The 18,071-nt window shown below is 43.4% G+C and overlaps 1 protein-coding gene across 1 annotated transcript; it reads right to left on the reverse strand.

Moving 5' to 3' along the window:
* Positions 1-3,622: 3,622 nt before the first annotated feature.
* LOC130877057 (keratin, type I cytoskeletal 26) lies at positions 3,623-12,013 on the reverse strand. Its single transcript, XM_057773965.1, has 8 exons — positions 11,576-12,013; positions 10,627-10,709; positions 9,509-9,665; positions 9,223-9,384; positions 9,012-9,137; positions 7,804-8,021; positions 5,202-5,260; positions 3,623-3,774 (listed from the first exon to the last, which is right to left on the reverse strand). The coding sequence occupies exons 1-8, from the start codon at positions 12,011-12,013 to the stop codon at positions 3,623-3,625; spliced, it is 1,395 nt and encodes a 464-aa protein (XP_057629948.1).
* Between the last annotated feature and the right edge of the window lie 6,058 nt (positions 12,014-18,071).

Genomic DNA, 18,071 nt, shown 5'->3' on the forward strand with positions numbered 1-18,071 from the left:
GACCAGTGGCCCTCCGGGAGTCCTGCTCTCTGTCGGCAGCAGGTTGGGACTGCTGAGGCATCCAGCCTCTTGGACTAAGTAGCTACTGAGTTCTTACCCTCTTCAGTGTGAAGATTGCCACAGCTGGGCCACCCTGACTGTGATGTGTGAGATGATGAACAAATTCTCTTTGAATATACACTTATTCTATCAGTTCTTCCCCTCTAGAGATAAATGCAATGCCTCTGGTCACCCTGGGTGAGGAGGAGATTTGCATTTGAATCTATGTCTCACTATACATCAGCTGTGCAGTCTTTGGGAAATTCCTTAAGCTCTTTGAATATATATATTAATATATACATATTATACATATATACATGTATAATATATATAAACTCTCATATATAAACTGAAGATAAAACATGGAACTTTTTTAAAAGAAGATGAAATTGGTTAATGCATGTTGGGACTATTTGGAGTCCTGGCCTCCAGCTGCTCTTCCCTGCTAGAGATCTTTACTTTCCTTCTGATTTGAGTTACTGAAAGCTGTGTCAAAGTTGTTTACCAGCTCTGCTTCACGAGCACATGTTGCCTTGGCCTTGAGGATCAGAGGATGAGGTTTTCACCTGTTGGCCCACCTGACTGTGGGGTATATAAGCCTCCATGGTGCTATTGAATAAAGGGCTTCTTACCAGTGACTAGAGGTCCATGTCTCTGTCTCTGTCTGTGTGTCTGTGTATGTTTCGACCTCCAGCCCCTTGCCTGAAGCTTGCGATGTATGATAGCACATAGAGCACAGACAGGCGTTGTGCGCAGCAAATGCATTTAAAGTCTATTTAAGCACACTCGATAAATATGAGCTATTGCCACTATAGTTTGCACCCAGGAGCACTTCTAACCTGATGTAATCCAACTCACGCCCTGAAATGATAGCTTCGGGCATCACAGCTGGGGACATTGATGACAACAGACCCTGCCAAGGGAACAATCAGCTACATCAACATCTTGGATCTGTAGGTTCATCCCTTCAAGCTATGTCAGCGTCTTTAGCAATTGTTTCTGGGTCACAGTCAATTACACTGTATGGGAGTTGGAAGAAACAGTGGTCGAGACAGATGCACCCTCAGAAGAGTGAGCGCTGATGTTTTGAATTCCGTGTTGTCTACACCCCAGTTCGTTGAAGGCCTTCAGCGATGCCAGCCATGCGTGTTGGAGAACCAGGTTATTGTATTGCTGCCTGCCTTATTTGGCCGCAGTGGAAAAACTTTTTAAAACTAAATGTCCTAGTGATTTTTCAACCCTGGCTGCACTTCCCAAAAAGAAGGTTGTGTCAGATTTTCAGGCACAATATTTTTTATTATATTGTTTTCATTGCTTTTAATTCTTTGGGAATTTATGTACTCGCTGTATTTTGATCATATTCACCCCCTATTCTTCCCATAACTCCCCCCAGATCTGTGCTCCAGCCCCCTCCCAACTTCATGTCCCTCCCATTTTAATAATCCATTGACCCTGTCTGATTTGTGCTTCTCATATACACATGGGTGTGGAGCCACCCACTGGAGAATGATCTACCTAATAGGGGTCACACCCCCAAAAGAAAACTGACTCTCCTACTCCTGAAGCCATCAACTGTCAGTAGCGCCTCAGTTAGGGGTGGGGCTTATGAGCCCCTCCCTGTTTTATTCGTGTTTGTTGATTGGCCTGATGTTGTGTTCATCTTGTGTGGGCACCCACAGCAGCCAAGAGCTCATGAGTGCTGTGACTCCGTCATGTCCACAAGACGTGGTTTCAATCTGGTCCTCCATGGCTTTGGCTCTTAGAGTCTTTCCCCATTTTTGGAGCTGTTTCCTGAGCTTCGGTGTGTCTGTGTGTGCTATAGATATTCCGTTTATGACTGAGGACTGTGCGGCATGAGCATGTATTCTCTGCCCTTTGATGAGTTGTGGGTTTCTTTGCTAATTGTTGTCTACCGCACAGGGTCAGGCATGGTTATGTACTCAGAGGATGCCAGTAAGATTTAGAAGCCCTGTCCTGCTTGAGTGGGGGCAGTTCTAGGCTTGCTTAGTTATCACCATGGGGTTGGGGGAAAAGATACACATATTACAAAGTGGAAAAAGAGCTAGCTAGGTTCACATTTGAGAACATTCCTGGATCGTTCGTCTAAGCATCAGAAGAGTGAACAGACCATAACAATCAAAGGATATATTAACTTCTGCAGCCCTAGAAGGCCAAATAGGTCACTTCACAGTTCACTGGGTTTGGGATTTGAGGTTAGGGCTGGTGTCCTTCCTGCTTTTTACGTTTATTGAGGCAAATGTGACCATGAGGTGAAGGACGGCGTATCCTTAGTTCACCCTTGGTCTGGTCGTGTGGGAAGCAGCTGTGGAAATTAAAAAAAGGCAGATATATAAAAGTAATTTGTTCCAGGAGGTGGTGGTGCATGCCTTTTATTCCAGCATTCAGGGAGGCAGTGGCAGGCGGATCTCTGTGAGTTCAAGGCCAGCCTTATCTACAGAGTGAGTTCCAGGACAGAGCTAAACAGAGAAACCCTGTCTCGAAAAACAAACAAACAACAAACAACAGACAAACCAACAAACAAAATTCGCAGTAGAAGGAACTCTTCATGAGATGGCTAAAGGTTCACAAAATAAAAACAAAAACTACCAAGATTGTCTCATTTCCTGGAAAGGCTTACAAAAGTATTGGGGCAGGTTTGAAAGATAGGAACATTACAGTGACGTGGAAGGAAAGGCTTAGAATATGACCTGACTTTTTCCTGAGAAAGGTCAGAAACTTCAGAAATCCCTGGTGAAACCCAAATGGCCCGAGAGACAGTACACGACTTTCCCCAAAGACACCTTGTCTAGCTAAACTGTACATACTTAGAACCTCCATCCCCTTCTCAAGCCTAAATCTAAACAACAGTCCCATCGATCCATCTTCTACCTTTCGTTACAGAAGGAAATTCTTCTTTTAACCATGTTACACGCTGTGCCCTTTGAGCAATGTTAAAGAAACAAGAGGGATGTTTCTTGTAACCTGTGGAGAGATAACTTGAGAAGCAGCAAACTCCTACACATACCTGTAATAGAGACGCCTAAGTGTTTGCTGGGCGGTGATGGCACATGCCTTTAATCCCAGCACTTTGGAGGGGAGGCAGAGGCAGGCAGATCTCCGTGAGTTCGAGGCCAGCCTGGTCAATGAAGTTCCAGAGCTGTTAACACAGAGAAACCCTGTCTTGAAAACAAACAAACAAACAAACAAACAAAAAAAAAACCAAAAAAACAAAAAAAAAAGAAAAAAGAAAAAAAAAGCCGAAGCCCATGCTAGGGTACGCCTCATTCCTGCCCTCTCTATGGACCCAAGTTTCAGATCCAAGTTAAAAATGTCTTTTAGTAAATCCCCAACTCTGCTTCATATTGGCTTCATAATGGCTTTCCACAGATTTCTTTTCTCTGTCCAAGAAGGGTCCCGGCACCTCCGTCTGTATTACCTATGACAGTGTGACAAGTGGGGAAAGGAAACCCGAGTCTAGTCCTTTGAGGAGTTTTAAGAACAGGAACAAATCATTTTCTTATATTACTTGACCACTGGAATTTTGCAGAGACAGCCTTTTGTTTTAAGAATGATCTTTCAGTCACTACAGGGCTTTGGAAGGTACCCGTTGCTCCATGGTAATGTTGCTGATTTTAGAAGATTTTTCTTCTACCGAGTGCACTCTCAGGGAAAGGAGGCTGCCGAGTTGATCTAGCTCCTCAGCCACCGTTCTGACAAATGTCTCTTCTGTTGAGTCTACAATGAAATCAAGGAAAGGTCAGTGCTAATCTTAATAGGGGAAAGGCACTTAGTCACGGCAGGTCTGTTTTTAAAAACTGGTTTTTGTAAGTTTGAAGACAACTGAGATACAACGCTATGTTTAAAGTCAGCATTTAACAAGATCCATATTGATTGCTTGAACTCTCTTCTCTCTCTTGCTTTCTCTCCTTCTCCGTCTGTCTGTCTGTCTCTCCTCTGTCTTTCTCTTTCTCTCTCTGCAATGGGTACTTGAAAGCACAAAGGAAGTGTGCATTAAAACAATCTATTAAAACATTGGGTCTGGAACAATCACTGCCCTCCCCTCCCTCCCTTCCTCCCTCCTTCCTTCCCTCCCTCTCTCCTTCTCTCCTTTCCTTCCTCCCTCCCTCTCCTCCCTTCCTCCCCCTTTCCCTTTTAGAACTAGAGGTTGAACTCAGGGACTCAAAGCATAAAGGTCAGGGCTCCATTTCTCACCTGTATACCCAGCCCTCATTTCACGCTTTATTTTGAGACAGCGTTCCATTGAATCGCTCAAACCGGCTTCCGCCTCACTCAGTGACCCAGATGAGGGCAGAATTTACACACCTCCTACTGCAACCTCCCAGCTACTTGGGACTGTAGGTCTGTTTGGCCAGGCCTGGCGATTGCCTTCTTTAAATACCAGCTTGTCTTAGCTTAGCAACTTAAAAGAAGCTCTTTTATTACGTAGTAAAATTGAAAAATAATGCATTCTAGGCACTAAAGATATTGGAGGGCTTATTCTTTATGATAGCGATTTTATAATTTCATCGTATCTATTCTACAGGGATATAAGATATAAACATTAAGGATTGTCAGGTGGGTATGGTGGTACAGATCTGTAATCCTAGAATGATAGGCAAAGGGCAAAATAAAAAACAAAACAAACAAAAAACTATGCATTCCAGGCTAGTTTGAGCTACAAAGCAAAACTTTAGGAAAAATAAATAGACAAATAATAAATAAATAAATAGATAGATAGATGGATAGATAGATAGATAGATAGATAGAGCCACAAAAACGTCACTGGATAATTCACTAGATCTAAACTGAAAAGCAAATTTAGTTAACAAAGAAGGAGCTCATTTGATAACACTGAGAGGTTTATGAAGAATCACCCAGGGCTTGGGGGATGGCTCAGTGAGTCCAATCCCTAGCAGGCGGGTACAAAAGCCAGGGTGCTGTGCAGGCTTGTCATCCCAGCATGGGGGAGGCAGAGACGGGGCACTCACTGGCCGGCCATCCTGACCAAACTGACAAGTTCCAGATGATCGAGAGACACTGTCTCAAAGGGCAAGGTGGAGAGCAGGCACACACATGCGCGTACACACACACACACACACACACACACACACACACACTCACACGTATACCCAGACAGAATTAAACTGAAATCCTATCCATACCATTGACTTCATTCGCAGGCTTGCCGTCCTTTGCTTTGTAACATGTGGACTCACTTCTTCTGTGAAGAGAAGAGTAGATTATTGTCTTTTTCTTCCAATTAGAAGCTCATAAATGATTGTGAATTGGAAATAACTTTTTTTTTTAAATTAAAAGTAATTTATTGCTCGCTCGCCACCAGCAAACAGAGTCTATTTGAAACTATGTGGCTACCAAGAAGCTGTGCTTGGCTCCCGTTATATATGTGCATGTGTGTGTTATCCGCATATATGCAGGTGCCTGTGGAGGCCAGAAGAGGGCATTAGATCCACTGGATCTGGAGTTACAGGAGATTGTGAGCTGTTTGACATGAGTGCTGGGAATTAAACTCGCTTTTAACTGCTGAGTCATCTCTCCAGCCCCAGAAACAATAATTTTGGAGTTCTAGTTTCAGTAAGTTTTAAATTGTTCTATTTTAAAGGGACATTAATAAGCTGTTTACGATTTCAGCATCGTGAAAAGAAATTAAATGGCTGCTTATGGCCAGACATCCTCTTTTCCATCCAAGAACATGGGCAGCACTCAAAAGTTCAGTGCCTGCTTGTTGAAGGAACTGGACCAGGTACTGTAGAAAACAGAGATCTAGTCAGGCATGGTAGTGCATGCCTTTAACTCCAGTATTTGGTAGGTAGAGGCGGGAGGAGTTCTGTGAGTTTGAGGCCAGCCTGGTCTACAGAGCTAGAACTAGGAAAGCCAGGGATCTGTTACACAGAGAAACCTTGTCTTGAAAAACCAAAAACCAAACCAAAACAAACAAAAAAAAAGGAAAAAAAGAAAAAAAAAAAAGAAAATAGACACCTAAAAAACAGAGTAGTATTTAATGTTAGAAAGACGACAATTTCATGTAAAAAGTTTTTTTTTTTTAATTTATTTTTTATTTTTTATTATTTTTCAAGACAGGGTTTCTTTGTGTAGCCCTACCTGTCCTGTGACTCACTTTGTAGACCAGGCTGGCCTCAAACTTAGATATCTGTTTGCCTCTGCCTCCCAAGGGCTGGGATTAAAGATGTGCGCTACCACTGCCCGGCAAAAAAGTTATGTTTTTAACATTGCCGAAAAGGTACTCTAAGTTAAGTGAAGACTGAACGGTTTCCGAACACTGAAGAAGGACCTGTCACTGCTATGCTTCCAATGCCTACTGGGTTGCCTTGCCCAGCCCTGATGTGAGGGCTTGCGCCTCGTCTTATTATATGTTGTTATGCTGTGTTTGGTGAACATCTCTGAGAGGCCTGCTCTTTTTTGAAGGGAAACGAGGAGGAGGAGAAGAGCAGGAGGAGTCGATTTTTGGGAGATGGAAGGTACCGGGGTGCTGGGAGCAGTGGAGAGGAAGGGGAAACTGAGGTTGAGATATATTAAACACAAAAGCCAACATCAACAACAACAACAAAAACAGACAAAGAATAGTCTGAAAAGGCCCCCTCACCCGGACCCCAGAGACTGCAAAGAAGGCAGCTTATCCAGGGTGAAATGGGTAACCGTTTAATGGCAGCCACTGACGACCAAGTAGGTTTTGAGAGTCAGCCTCTCTGAAGGCATTTTAGCTCCACAGTGAGGTGCTGCCGCTGAGAACAGCGGTTTTGCTGTATTTCCAGCTTTACCAGAGAGGTAACTGTGCGTCAAAGGGGTTTAGCCATGTATCCAGATTCACCCAGGATGAGATTCTGGGGCTTTTGGGGTCTTGGCTAACAAACTCTGATGTCTCTCTATGCCATCTCAGGAGGTAATGTGCTCACCACAATACCACCAATGCAGTGAAATCTTCTTAATCATTCTGAACTAGGGCAGAGAGTGTGTGTGTGTGGTCACTAGTGAAGTAACACAACAGACTGAGTTATTAAAATGTATTTAAACATAAGCATAAAAAAGGCCAATTTTTCCTTGGACCAGAGTACTGGGATGACCAAGGATTTTATATGTAATTGTTCTTCATGTACTTATGCATGCAAATGGCTTCCATACTTAGATTGTTGATTTCTAGGCTATGTGTGTGGCCCATGCCTGTAATCTTAGTACTCAGGAGGCTGAGGCAGGAAGATCACAGAGTTCAGGGTCTGGACTACGTAATGAGACTCTGTCTCTAAAAGTTACCATCAACAACAAGCACAACACTCAAGCCAAAGAACCCTGTAAGTTCTGATTTCAAATTTCTGTCTGTTTTGTTTCATTGAATGCAATATTGTACACACACACACATACACACGATTTTTTTTTTTTTTTTGATTTTTGAGACAGGGTTTCTCTGTAGCTTTTTGGTTCCTGTCCTGGAACTAGCTCTTGTAGACCAGGCTGGCCTCGAACTCCTAGAGATCCGCCTGCCTCTGCCCCCCCCCCGAGTGCTGGGATTAAAGGCGTGTGCCACCACCGCCCGGCTCATACACACGATTTTAAGAAGTTATGGGATGCAATATGCTGTATATCATAAAATAAGCAGAACATAACTAAATGTGCAATATATGCTATACTTTTGTATTAAACATATAATATACTTAGACAATATGTAACTTGTATAATAATTGCATGAAAAAGCCTACTTTGCACTTGGCTGCTTTGCACGTCAGCACTCACCGTTCCTCTGCATCTAGTAAGTTGCAGTACATGCCAATCTCCTTCTCTAAACACGTTTTGATGCCCAGCAGCTGCTCATGCTCCAGCTTCTGCCCCTCTGTCTCTGTTCGGATCTGCTGCAGCTGCTCCTCCCGCCCCCTGATCTGCTCCTGGATTTGCTGGAGTTGAGCGTAGTAATTCCCTTCGGTCTCGGCCAAGGAACTCTCGTAGGACTGTTTCTGAAAGAACAGCAGAGTGATGTGCTGGAGAGGGTGACATGTCCGCATGTGTACGAGGTGTACGTGTTTTCAACCGAAAGTCAAAACTGGCGGGATTTGTGGAGAAAAGAATGTTGACATTTGGGATTGGTGTGTCAGAAGTAATGCTTCTGGATGCAATTCCTGTCACTTAATATATTGTAGTCACTTAATTATGGGATTCATATTACTTAATATAGCATATTCTAGTCATTTATATACATTACATTTAATGTTTTAAACATTCGTCTTATAGGGACTGGAGAAATGGCTCCGCAGTTAAGAAAACTTGTTGCTCTTGTGGAGGACCTGGGTTCCCAGCACCTTCATGGTGGCTCTCAACCATCTGTAACTCCAGCTCCAGGGGATCTGACATCCTCTTCTGAGCCCACAGGCACCAGGCACATACACAATATGCATCCATACATGCAGACAAAACTAATAGACATAAAATAAAATATTAAAAATATCCACTGTACACATGTATTTACTTACCTATGCACATACAATGTTAGGTTTTGGGTGTGGTTTGAGTATGTCCCCTCAAGAATTTATGTATCCGAGACTTGGTCCCAGTATGGTGAAATTAAGCTATGTGGGGACCTTTAAGAGGTGAGGCTAGCGGAGGTGGTGGTGGTGGTGTTAAGAAGTCACTAAGGGCTCTGCTCTTGTTGTAAGTTGATTTGGTTCTAGTCAGACACTAGTTCTCCAGCGAGAGTTATTTTAAAAACAGTTCTAGCTTCGTGTCTTATGCTCAAACTTTTGTAATGATGCCACTCACCATGATGTGATGTAGCCAGGGAGGGCCTTGTCACAGTTGGGGTCATGCTACCTGGATTTGCAGCTTCCAAAATCGTAAGTAAACAAACCTACCCCCCCCCTTTTTTTTAAAACAAAATACCCTGCTTGGGGTGTTTTGCTGAGGCAGTAGAAAGCCGGGAGATGGTCAGCTCCCGTTCCGTTCCTACGTACTATCGCTGAGATGGACTGGAGTTCTATTTCCAGAGTCTGCAGGTTGCGTTTCAGCTCCATCAGCTCATTCCTGGCCGCCGTGGCTGCTCCTGCATCATCTGAAATCTGTCGCTGCAGCGTTGCGCTCTGAAGAGGAATGGACACAAGGGTTAGTAACCCGCTCGACTGTTCACCCAAAGAGCCCCTTCCGTGTCCCGGCCGCGGATTATACCTTCTCTTTAAAGCAGGCCTCCGCATCTTTGCGGTTCTGCTCAGCCAGATCTTCGTATTCAGCCCTCATGTTGTTCAACATGGCGGTTAGATCCACGCCGGGGGCCGCGTTCATCTCCACATTGATGGTCCCCCCTGATGCGTTTTGCAGGACTCCCATTTCCTGGAAAGAGGTAATCATTAATACCCAGGGGAGGATTTTGATTGACAGCCACACCCTGGTATGGAACGGATAGTGGGCGTGGAGAAGGAAACGGTGTGTGAGGGTGTTCTGCAGGCTTCCTTACCTCCTCGTGGTTCTTTTGGAGGCACGTCAGCTCCTCGCTCAGAGCCTCATATTGGATTTCTAAGTCGGTCGTAGAAAGCGTCAGCTCGTCCAACACTCTGCGAAGACCGTTGGTGTCGGCCTCAACACTCTGGTGTAGAGCAAGCTCATTTTCATACCTTGAAGGGTGTGAAGGTGTTTTAGGATTGTGATGACCAGTGGGTATAACGTGTAAAGACACTTGGTATGCTGAGGGGGTAGGTGTTCTGATTCTGTATGTATTTCCGAGGCTTTGTGCCATGTCAAACTATTAAGATAGTTTGAGATACCTATTAGTTTATAAGTACAATTATTTTTGTGTGAATGTGTTTGCACATGCTTGTGCATGTGGAGGTCAGAGGTCAATATCGGTGTCTTTTTCAATAACTTGCCACCTTCTTGTGAGACAGGATCTCTCAGTGAACCTGGAGCTCACCAGTTTGCCAGACTGACTGGCCCTCAAGCCCCTCCTGTCTCAACCGCACCAGCACTGGAGTTACACATGTGTGTTGCTATTCCCTTCTTTTTATGTGGCTACTGGGGGTGTGAACTTAGGTAGACCCTCACGATTTTGTGGCAAACCCTTTACCCACATCCCAGCCCGTAAAAATACATTATTTTAGAGGTGTTACTTCTTTACAGTTGATCTTGGTCATCCAATAACATATCAGAATAAACTAGTGTCAGATTTAAAAAAAATTTATGATAGATCTCTTTATAAGGATGTATTAAATTCTATTTCTTTGTTGATCTAGAATGGCTTCATTAAAATCATTTTTTTTTTTTTTGGGGAGGTTAGAGAGATGGCTCAGTGGTTAAGAGCTCTGACTGCTGACTGCTTTTTCAGAGGACCCACATCTGGTTCCCAGCACCCATATGCCGGCTAACAGCTGTCTGTAACTCTGATTTCAGTGGATCCGATGCTCCCTTCTGGCCTCCAAAGGTACCAGGTACACAAGTCATGCACAGACATACATGCAAAGCACCCATATACATAAAATAAAACACATTAAAAAACAGGCTTTCAAAGCAAAAGATACACTCTCTAGTGCGACTGTAGTCCTTTAGCCACTATTAATAACAATCTCCACTTTCACCTACTTCATCTTGAAGTCATCAGCTGTGAGCCTGGCATTGTCATTTTGAAGAATAAGGTTGGCATTACAGGAGGTCATAGAAGCAATCTGAATGGGACAGATCAAAGGACATTCCAACATCAGTGTGAATCTGTCTCAGATATTTATATTGGTGTCTTTCTTTGGCTACTCAAAGAAACTTAATTTGGGGTGTAACTCAGTGGTAGAGCTCGTACCTAGTGTATTAGACAACACCACCAACAAAAATCATGGATAAAATTCAGATAATAACTTCATTGTTACTCATTGAAAAGTATGAATTAAATATCAAAAACAAAAAAATTAATGCAGCATCCTTGTGGCTCTACATACTAGGCAAACACTCTGCCACTGAACTGGGATACTGGATGTGTCCCCAGCTCTCGTTTTAGTTTTGATTTCAAGATAGGATCTCATTAAATTACCAAGGCTAGCTTCATACTTGTGATCCTTCTGCTTCGTCCTCTAAGGTGGCTGGGATTTCAGGACCTTTACTCCAGGCCTGGTTCAATTATATTGACGTTGAAGCTATTTCTCTTTGACTATTTGATTCTACATTTTTGAAAAATTATTAAATACTATACTAAACTCCGGGAACAAAGAGGGGGCAAATTCCACACCCCATACAATTGGTAAGTACATTTGAAATGAATGAAAGAATTAAGCTTGGTTATGATGAGAGTCACAGGCACGCTGGGCAAAAGCTCCACTATTGTATCTACTATATTTCTAGCTTTTTCTTTTAAATTGAGATAGGGTCTCTAAGTTCCCAGGCCAGCCTCAGCCTTGTGATCCTCTGTCGCAGCCTCTTCAGTAGCTATGATTAGTGATCTGTGCCTCCACACCCCACTGCTAAATACTTTTTAGGTTTCCTTTGATTCTAGTTGTGTCTGCCCCATGTCTATAGCTACAGTATAGGAATCCGCCATCCTTACCTGTCTTTTCAGATCCTCAATGACTGAGAAATACTTGCTGTAGTCATAGTCGAGTCGACGACCACTGCCAGGCCCAAATTTCTCATACCAGTCCTCAATCTTCTTCTCCAGATCAGTGTTGGACTCCTCCAGGGCACTCACGTGGTTCAGGTACAATGCCAGGCGGTCGTTGAGGTTCTGCATGGTCACCTTCTCATTCCCAGAGAGAAGCCCAGACTCGTTGTTAGGGAAACCAGCGCTGTTCGCCCTTCCTGACACCTCATTGCCATTGCCAAAGCTTCCTCCAGAAGAGATGCCCCCAAGGGTGCAAGAAAAACTGCTCTCTGCTCCAGGCCCAACACACACATTCCCAGTCACAAAGCCTGCCCCTCCCCTGGACAGCCTGACAGACCCAGCTCGAGAACAGACCCTGGAACCCCCAGAAAATCGAAAAGACATGGCGACAGGACAACCCAGCGACCTTCTTCCCGAGAGAGGTGCAAAGTCTATCTTCCACGGGATGACAACCCCACTGGCTTTTATAGGATTCAATCTTAGCTATGCTGATCTGTAATAAAACATTAGTTGTATCCTAATTGCTATTTTTCATAATTGGGTGATTTTTAATAGTGTCCAGTAGGTGGCAAAGAGCCCCAAGGATATTTTTTATATATGAAAAAGGTGCCAGGGACGGTGATCCTAATTCATAGCCTCGCAGTCTTAGTAAGACTAAATCATAGCCCCGTAGATCACGGCGAGGAAGCCATCATTTGTGTTACCAAGATGAGAGTTTACATCTTTTTGACCCCTGGAAAAGAGCAGAGACCCTGCTTCCCACCAAGAACAAAGAAATATTTGCTCCCTGTGCGGTAAAATACACTAAAGTATCTCAGTTGACTTGACTGGGCATTCTCCTTCCTACTGAGACGGAAGCTCTCCATATTTAGCGATCTCTTGCCAATAAGAATTCTTGACTTGATCTATTTTTGCACATGCACGTATATGCATATTTACGGGTGTCTGCGTGTGCTGATGCATGTGTGTGTGCATGTGTGTGCACACAGGTGGGGTGGCCATAGGACAACCTCAGCTGCTGTTCTGCCATTTACCTTGCTTGCTTTTTGAGATGGGGGGGTCTCATTGGTTTGTAACTTGTGATGTAGGCTAGGCTTGCTGGCCAGGAAGCCCCAGGATCTGCATGTCTCTGCCTCCCCAGTGTTGGGACGGTGAGTGAAAATCCAAGACCCTGTTTTTTTGCACGGTTCCTTGGGATCGAACTCATGTCGTCATACTTGCACGACAAACACTTTATTTACTGAGCTGTCTTTCCAGCCCCTTGTGCTTGTTTGTAATAAGGTGAAAATGAGTAACAAGCTCTATAGTAACTTTTGGAATGGGTCTCATGTAGCCAAGGCTTTCGAACTCCAGTTTTCCTCTCTCAGCCATCTGAGTGCTGGTATTGTGGACACGTGTCGCTGAGCCTGGCGAGAGTTTATTTGGTCTAGGAGCAGAACATCAATTCACTGGCTACCGAGACTCCAAATTGTTTGCTTTTTATCCTTAAAAATTACATTTTGAGATAGATTCTCACTATATAGCCTGGGTTGGCCTGGAGCTCACCATATAGAACAAACTGTCCTTGAACTTGTCTTATCCTCTGATGCCTCTGGCTCCCCAAATGTTGAGATTTCAGGCATGCACCACCCCACCCCATCATGGTTCTCTAGTTTTCATCTATGTACATGAAACATTGTGACTCTGAGACATGAGTTTCATGTTGATCAGTGGGGAATGAAATACATGGAAGAGGGGACTGTTTCCATCACTCCCTAGGACATCCACAATGTGGTACCCAGGCGACTGGTTGTCATGGGGAACAGATGCGTTCTTCTTTTCCATGGAGCCTGTCTCTTCCTGCTTCGCTTCTCTAGGAACAGATGAATAGAATCACATCCGACACTGCCAGTCAAAGTCTCCAATGAGCAGCTCCAATAATGAATGGCTAGAAGACAGTCTGGAGGGCACAGACACTTTATAAATGTTAATTATTTGTATTATTATAATAAGGTGAACACATCAGACAGGGCCAGGTTGCTGTCACTTACGATGGGTACAAACCGATTGGCCGACTGCTAACAGGTTTCGTTCTGAAAACATGAATTCTTTCCCCAGTGAGATTTTTCAGTGTTGTAGATACTGAATTCTGAGGAACAGCAGATGTTTGTCACTACAGTACAAGAGCTATTCAGTGGACTATGATGTCTGCATTTGGAAAGCACAGATGTTTAAAAATCATTAACACAAAACTGTAATTCAGACCATACCAGTGTTCTATAAGATTTCTAAACTATATCCAGAGAATTATTAGTGATTTTGCTGTGGCTTGGCCAAATTTTTACATTTTTGCCAGTGTTTCTCACGCATGAAAGAACCAAACAGTGTGTTGGCAGAGTAATAGTTTGTAAGACTGGATTTTTTTTTTCTTAGATAAGAGCGTTAATGAGACTGCAAAGTATTATTAACCCAATCTATTTATCTCCAGGTAGCTTACAAATACTCATTAACTTATCTCTGATAGAATACATTAAGCATATATTATTAGAACCATTTTGGAGATGAGCTGGCTCTGGAAATAACATGTCCACACAGATCACAGACTTCTCCGTCAAAGCAGGCCATACGATGCTTAACTTCCGGAAACACAGCCGGTGTTTACACATAGGATGTCTCTACATCTCTTCACAGATTTCCTGTAAGCTAAAGTTTTTTTATGTTTATTTTTTTTTTGTGTGTGTGTGTGTATATGAATGTTTTGTCTGCATGTATGTCTGTGTACCACTTGCTTGCCTGGTTCTGGTGGAGGTCAGAAGAGGGTGTTGGGTCTCCTGGAAGTGGAGATACAGATGGTTGTGATCCACCCTGTGGGTGCTAGGAATTGAACCCAGGTCCTTTAGAGCCAGTGCTCTAAACTGATGAACCATCTCCTTAGCTCTCTGAACTAAAACTTTAAGAGTATAAATGTACTTTAGTGTTTTCTGGAAGTAGAAGATGACTTGAGCTAATTCCCCAGGTCGGTTTCTATCAATGTCTTTGCTTCTTCAGGTTATAGACTCATAGTCAGAAAGCAGTGCACAGTGGTATCTTTCTTCATTTCTCAAGAACCTACTAGGTACTCAAGTGTCACGTTCTTTGTATGTGGTTGGCATCCAAAGAAAGTGAACTGAACTGAACTGTAACTTTTATGATGTTTTAACGTCTCACTTCAGCCTGAAGCTTTTTCATTGCTGTCTGAGGACTTGAGTTCGATTCCAGGACCCATGTAGTGGAAGGAGAGGACTCACAGAAGCAAACTGTCCTCTGACTTTCCCATGGGCATGCTATGTCTACATGCTCACATACACACACACAATAAATAAAAACAATGTAAAAACTGTAAAGATGGGTATTTTATATATCTCTTGGGTATTTTAGAAAAGCATTTTATTCAAAAAACTTTTTATGTATGTAAGTATGTATATATGTATATATATATATATATATATATATATATATATATATATATAGAGAGAGAGAGAGAGAGAGAGAGAGAGTGCCTGCAGTATGCATGTGAAGATCACAGGATAACTTCCAGGTGTCAGTTTTCTCCTCCCGGCATGTATGTAGATCCTGGGATCCAATTCAAACCTTCCCACTGCCCACCTCGCTTGCCGGGAAAACACTTTCTTGGATATGGACGAGGTTTATTTTGTCACTAGAGTCCTTGTGTTTCTTCTGAGAATCAGGATGTGGTGTGTTTGTGCCTCGCCGAATGGCTTCTTTGCAGAAGAGATCATGACTAGAGCTAGCACCCCTTTTCACTAGTGGGAGGGTGGGGCCACAGAGTTCCTGGTTCTCAGCAACAGGGCATTAGGTTGTGGCTAAGCACAGACCATGAGTCAGTCTGTCTGAACTCCAGCGCCTCCAGTTATTAGTTGTGTGATTCTGAGAAAATTACTCCGCTGCTCTCTGACTCAGTTTCCTTACTCGTAAAACGATGATGACCACGGCATCAGCCTTATAGGGTGGTTGTGGGGACCAATTGGTTTCTAGACTATATCCTCCTATCCTTTCAGCCTGGTTCCAGTAGAAAGAGTTTATTCCCTTAGTTCGGATGGTTTGATGATCAGACACCCAAAACACTGAAGGAAATCTGAGTTAACTATTGAGTCATCGAAAACAGGCTAAAAAAGAATTTTTGAGAGTTGTTTTTTTTTTTTTAATGATTTTTTTTTTGGTTGTTCGTTTTTGGTATGAATGCTCCATCGGCATGAATCCCTGTGCGCCAGAAGAGGTCATCAGGGCATTAGATCCCATTATAGAGGATTGTGAGCTACCATGTGCTTGCTGGGAATTGAAATCAGTACCTCCAGAAGAGCAGTCAGTGCTCTTAACCCCTGAGCCAGCTCTCCAGCCCTGAGAGTTGTTTTTAACTCACGACAAAATTCAGAGGAAGGTGCAAAGGTTTCCCACAGACTCCCCCCTATCATGCATCGCCTCCCTGCTTGCTTATCAGCTCCCACTGGTCCACGTGAGCAGCCCTCTCTGGAGCAGTGCCTGTGTTCTACAGTTCACTGACTGACACGCCACACTCACCAGAGTCCATGGTTCATGTTAGAGTTCATTCTTGGTGAACCCTGTTGGCTGGACAATTGTGTTGACCCATGCCTGCCTTCATAGTAGCATATAGACTACTTTCCTTGTTCTATGAATCCCTTGACTCCCCATTTATCCTCCCCTCTTAGTCCTTGGCGACCACTGATCAACGTTACTGTTTCCACAGTAATGTTTTCTGTGTTTCCCAGGATGTCAGAGAGTTGGCCTCCTACATGATGTAGTCTTTCTAGATTGGCTTCTTTCACTTTGTAATACACATCAAAGTTTTCTCTCTATCTCTTCATGGCATGCTAGCTCTGGCTAATGCCCTGTCGTATGGATCTGTCATCATTTATTTGGTCCTCTGCAAGATGAGCAAGTGCTCTTAACATACAGAGCCATCTCTCCAGCCCCTCCTGTGCAGGTTTTTGTGTGGTGATGTTGTCACCTCCTGTAGATAGAGGAGTAAGGATCCATTGGTTTCCAGCAATTGCTAGATTGACTGGTCAGAGAGTGTTACGAAGTGTTTAGCTTTGTAAGAAAGAGCCCGATGGACTGTCTTCCACAGTGGCTAAGTATTTCTGACTATAGAACTATATGCAAGAGATCCTCTCCACCCCGGTTTTGATATAAGAGTAGAGGATGTAAAAGTTAGTTTTTCAGAAAATGAAGGGAGCGTGTCTGTCTTAGGCTTACCTGGGTATGTTGTCTTAGTTGTATTTTTGAGGCTAGGTCTCATGTAGCCCATGCTGCCTTCTGTCTGTAGCTAAGAATGACCTTGAACTTCTGGTCCTCCTACATGCACCTCCCAGAGGGCAGATACAGGGGTGTGCCACCACACCCAGGGTTTATGTGGTCCTGGGATAGAAACGAGCACTTTGTGTGTGTTTGGTTAGCACTCTCCAGACTAAACTACATGTCAGTTCCTATTTTCAATTAATTAATGAACTTTAATTTTTCTTTATTCTTAAGCATTTCATACAGGAAGATAATGAAATATGATCCTATATTCCCCTTCCAATTAATTGAGTGAGAAAGGTTTCCTGCAGTCTGGGGCATTTGAACTCTTGATCTCCAGTTGATGGCAGTGGTTTGGGGAGGTTTAAAAGGTATAACCTTGCTGGAGGAGGTATGTCTCTGGGGCCAGAATTAGAGAGCTTAGAACTTACCATATTCAGTTCACTGTCTCTGCTTTATGCTTGTGGTTCAAGATGTAAGCTGTCAACAGTCTGTTCTAGCCACCATGCCTGCCCACTAGCTTTGCCCTGACATCATGGACTCTGACCCTTTAAGCCAAAAGAAATTCTTTCTTCTGTAAGTTGCTTTAGTCATGGTATTATATCACAGTGACAGAAATGTAACTGATATGTCTCCAATATATGCCCCTTTCAACTTCATAGTTTTTTCTTTTATAACCCATTAAGTCCAGTTAGTGCTGCCCATATGTGCATGGGTGTGGGGCCACCCATGGAAACCCACTAGTGGTCATATTTTCAATAAAGAATTATTTTCTTCTTCCCAGCAGCTATCCACTACCAGTAGCTCCTTGATAAGGGTGGTCCCTGAAGAATCTTTTTTTTTTTAAAAAATATTTATTTATTTATTTTGTATACAATATTCTGTCTGTGTGTGTTTGCAGACCAGAAGAGGGCAGCAGACCTCGTTACAGATGGTTGTGAGCCATCATGTGGTTGCCAGGAATTGAACTCATGACCTTTGGAAGAGCAGGCAATGCTCTTAACCACTGAGCCATCTCTCCAGCCCCCCTGAAGAATCTTCTACTCCATCTCTACCAGGATATAGTCTACTTGATCTTGTGAAGGTAGCCACATCTACCTCCATAACTCACAGCTGTGAGTTCACAAACACAGTAGCCATTTCAAGT

This window comes from Chionomys nivalis, chromosome 7, assembly GCF_950005125.1.
Source record: "Chionomys nivalis chromosome 7, mChiNiv1.1, whole genome shotgun sequence".
Lineage (NCBI taxonomy): Eukaryota > Metazoa > Chordata > Mammalia > Rodentia > Cricetidae > Chionomys > Chionomys nivalis.

Bases quoted from the DNA above. Each gene is read 5' to 3' on its own strand.
- LOC130877057 (XM_057773965.1), bottom strand. From the start codon at position 12,013: ATGTCTTTTCGATTTTCTGGGGGTTCCAGGGTCTGTTCTCGAGCTGGG. The intron at 10,710-11,575 runs GTAAGGATGGCG...TGTCCCATTCAG, and splicing joins TTGAGGATCTGAAAAGACAG to ATTGCTTCTATGACCTCCTG. The intron at 9,666-10,626 runs GTAGGTGAAAGT...ACACCCTTCAAG, and splicing joins GCTGATGACTTCAAGATGAA to GTATGAAAATGAGCTTGCTC.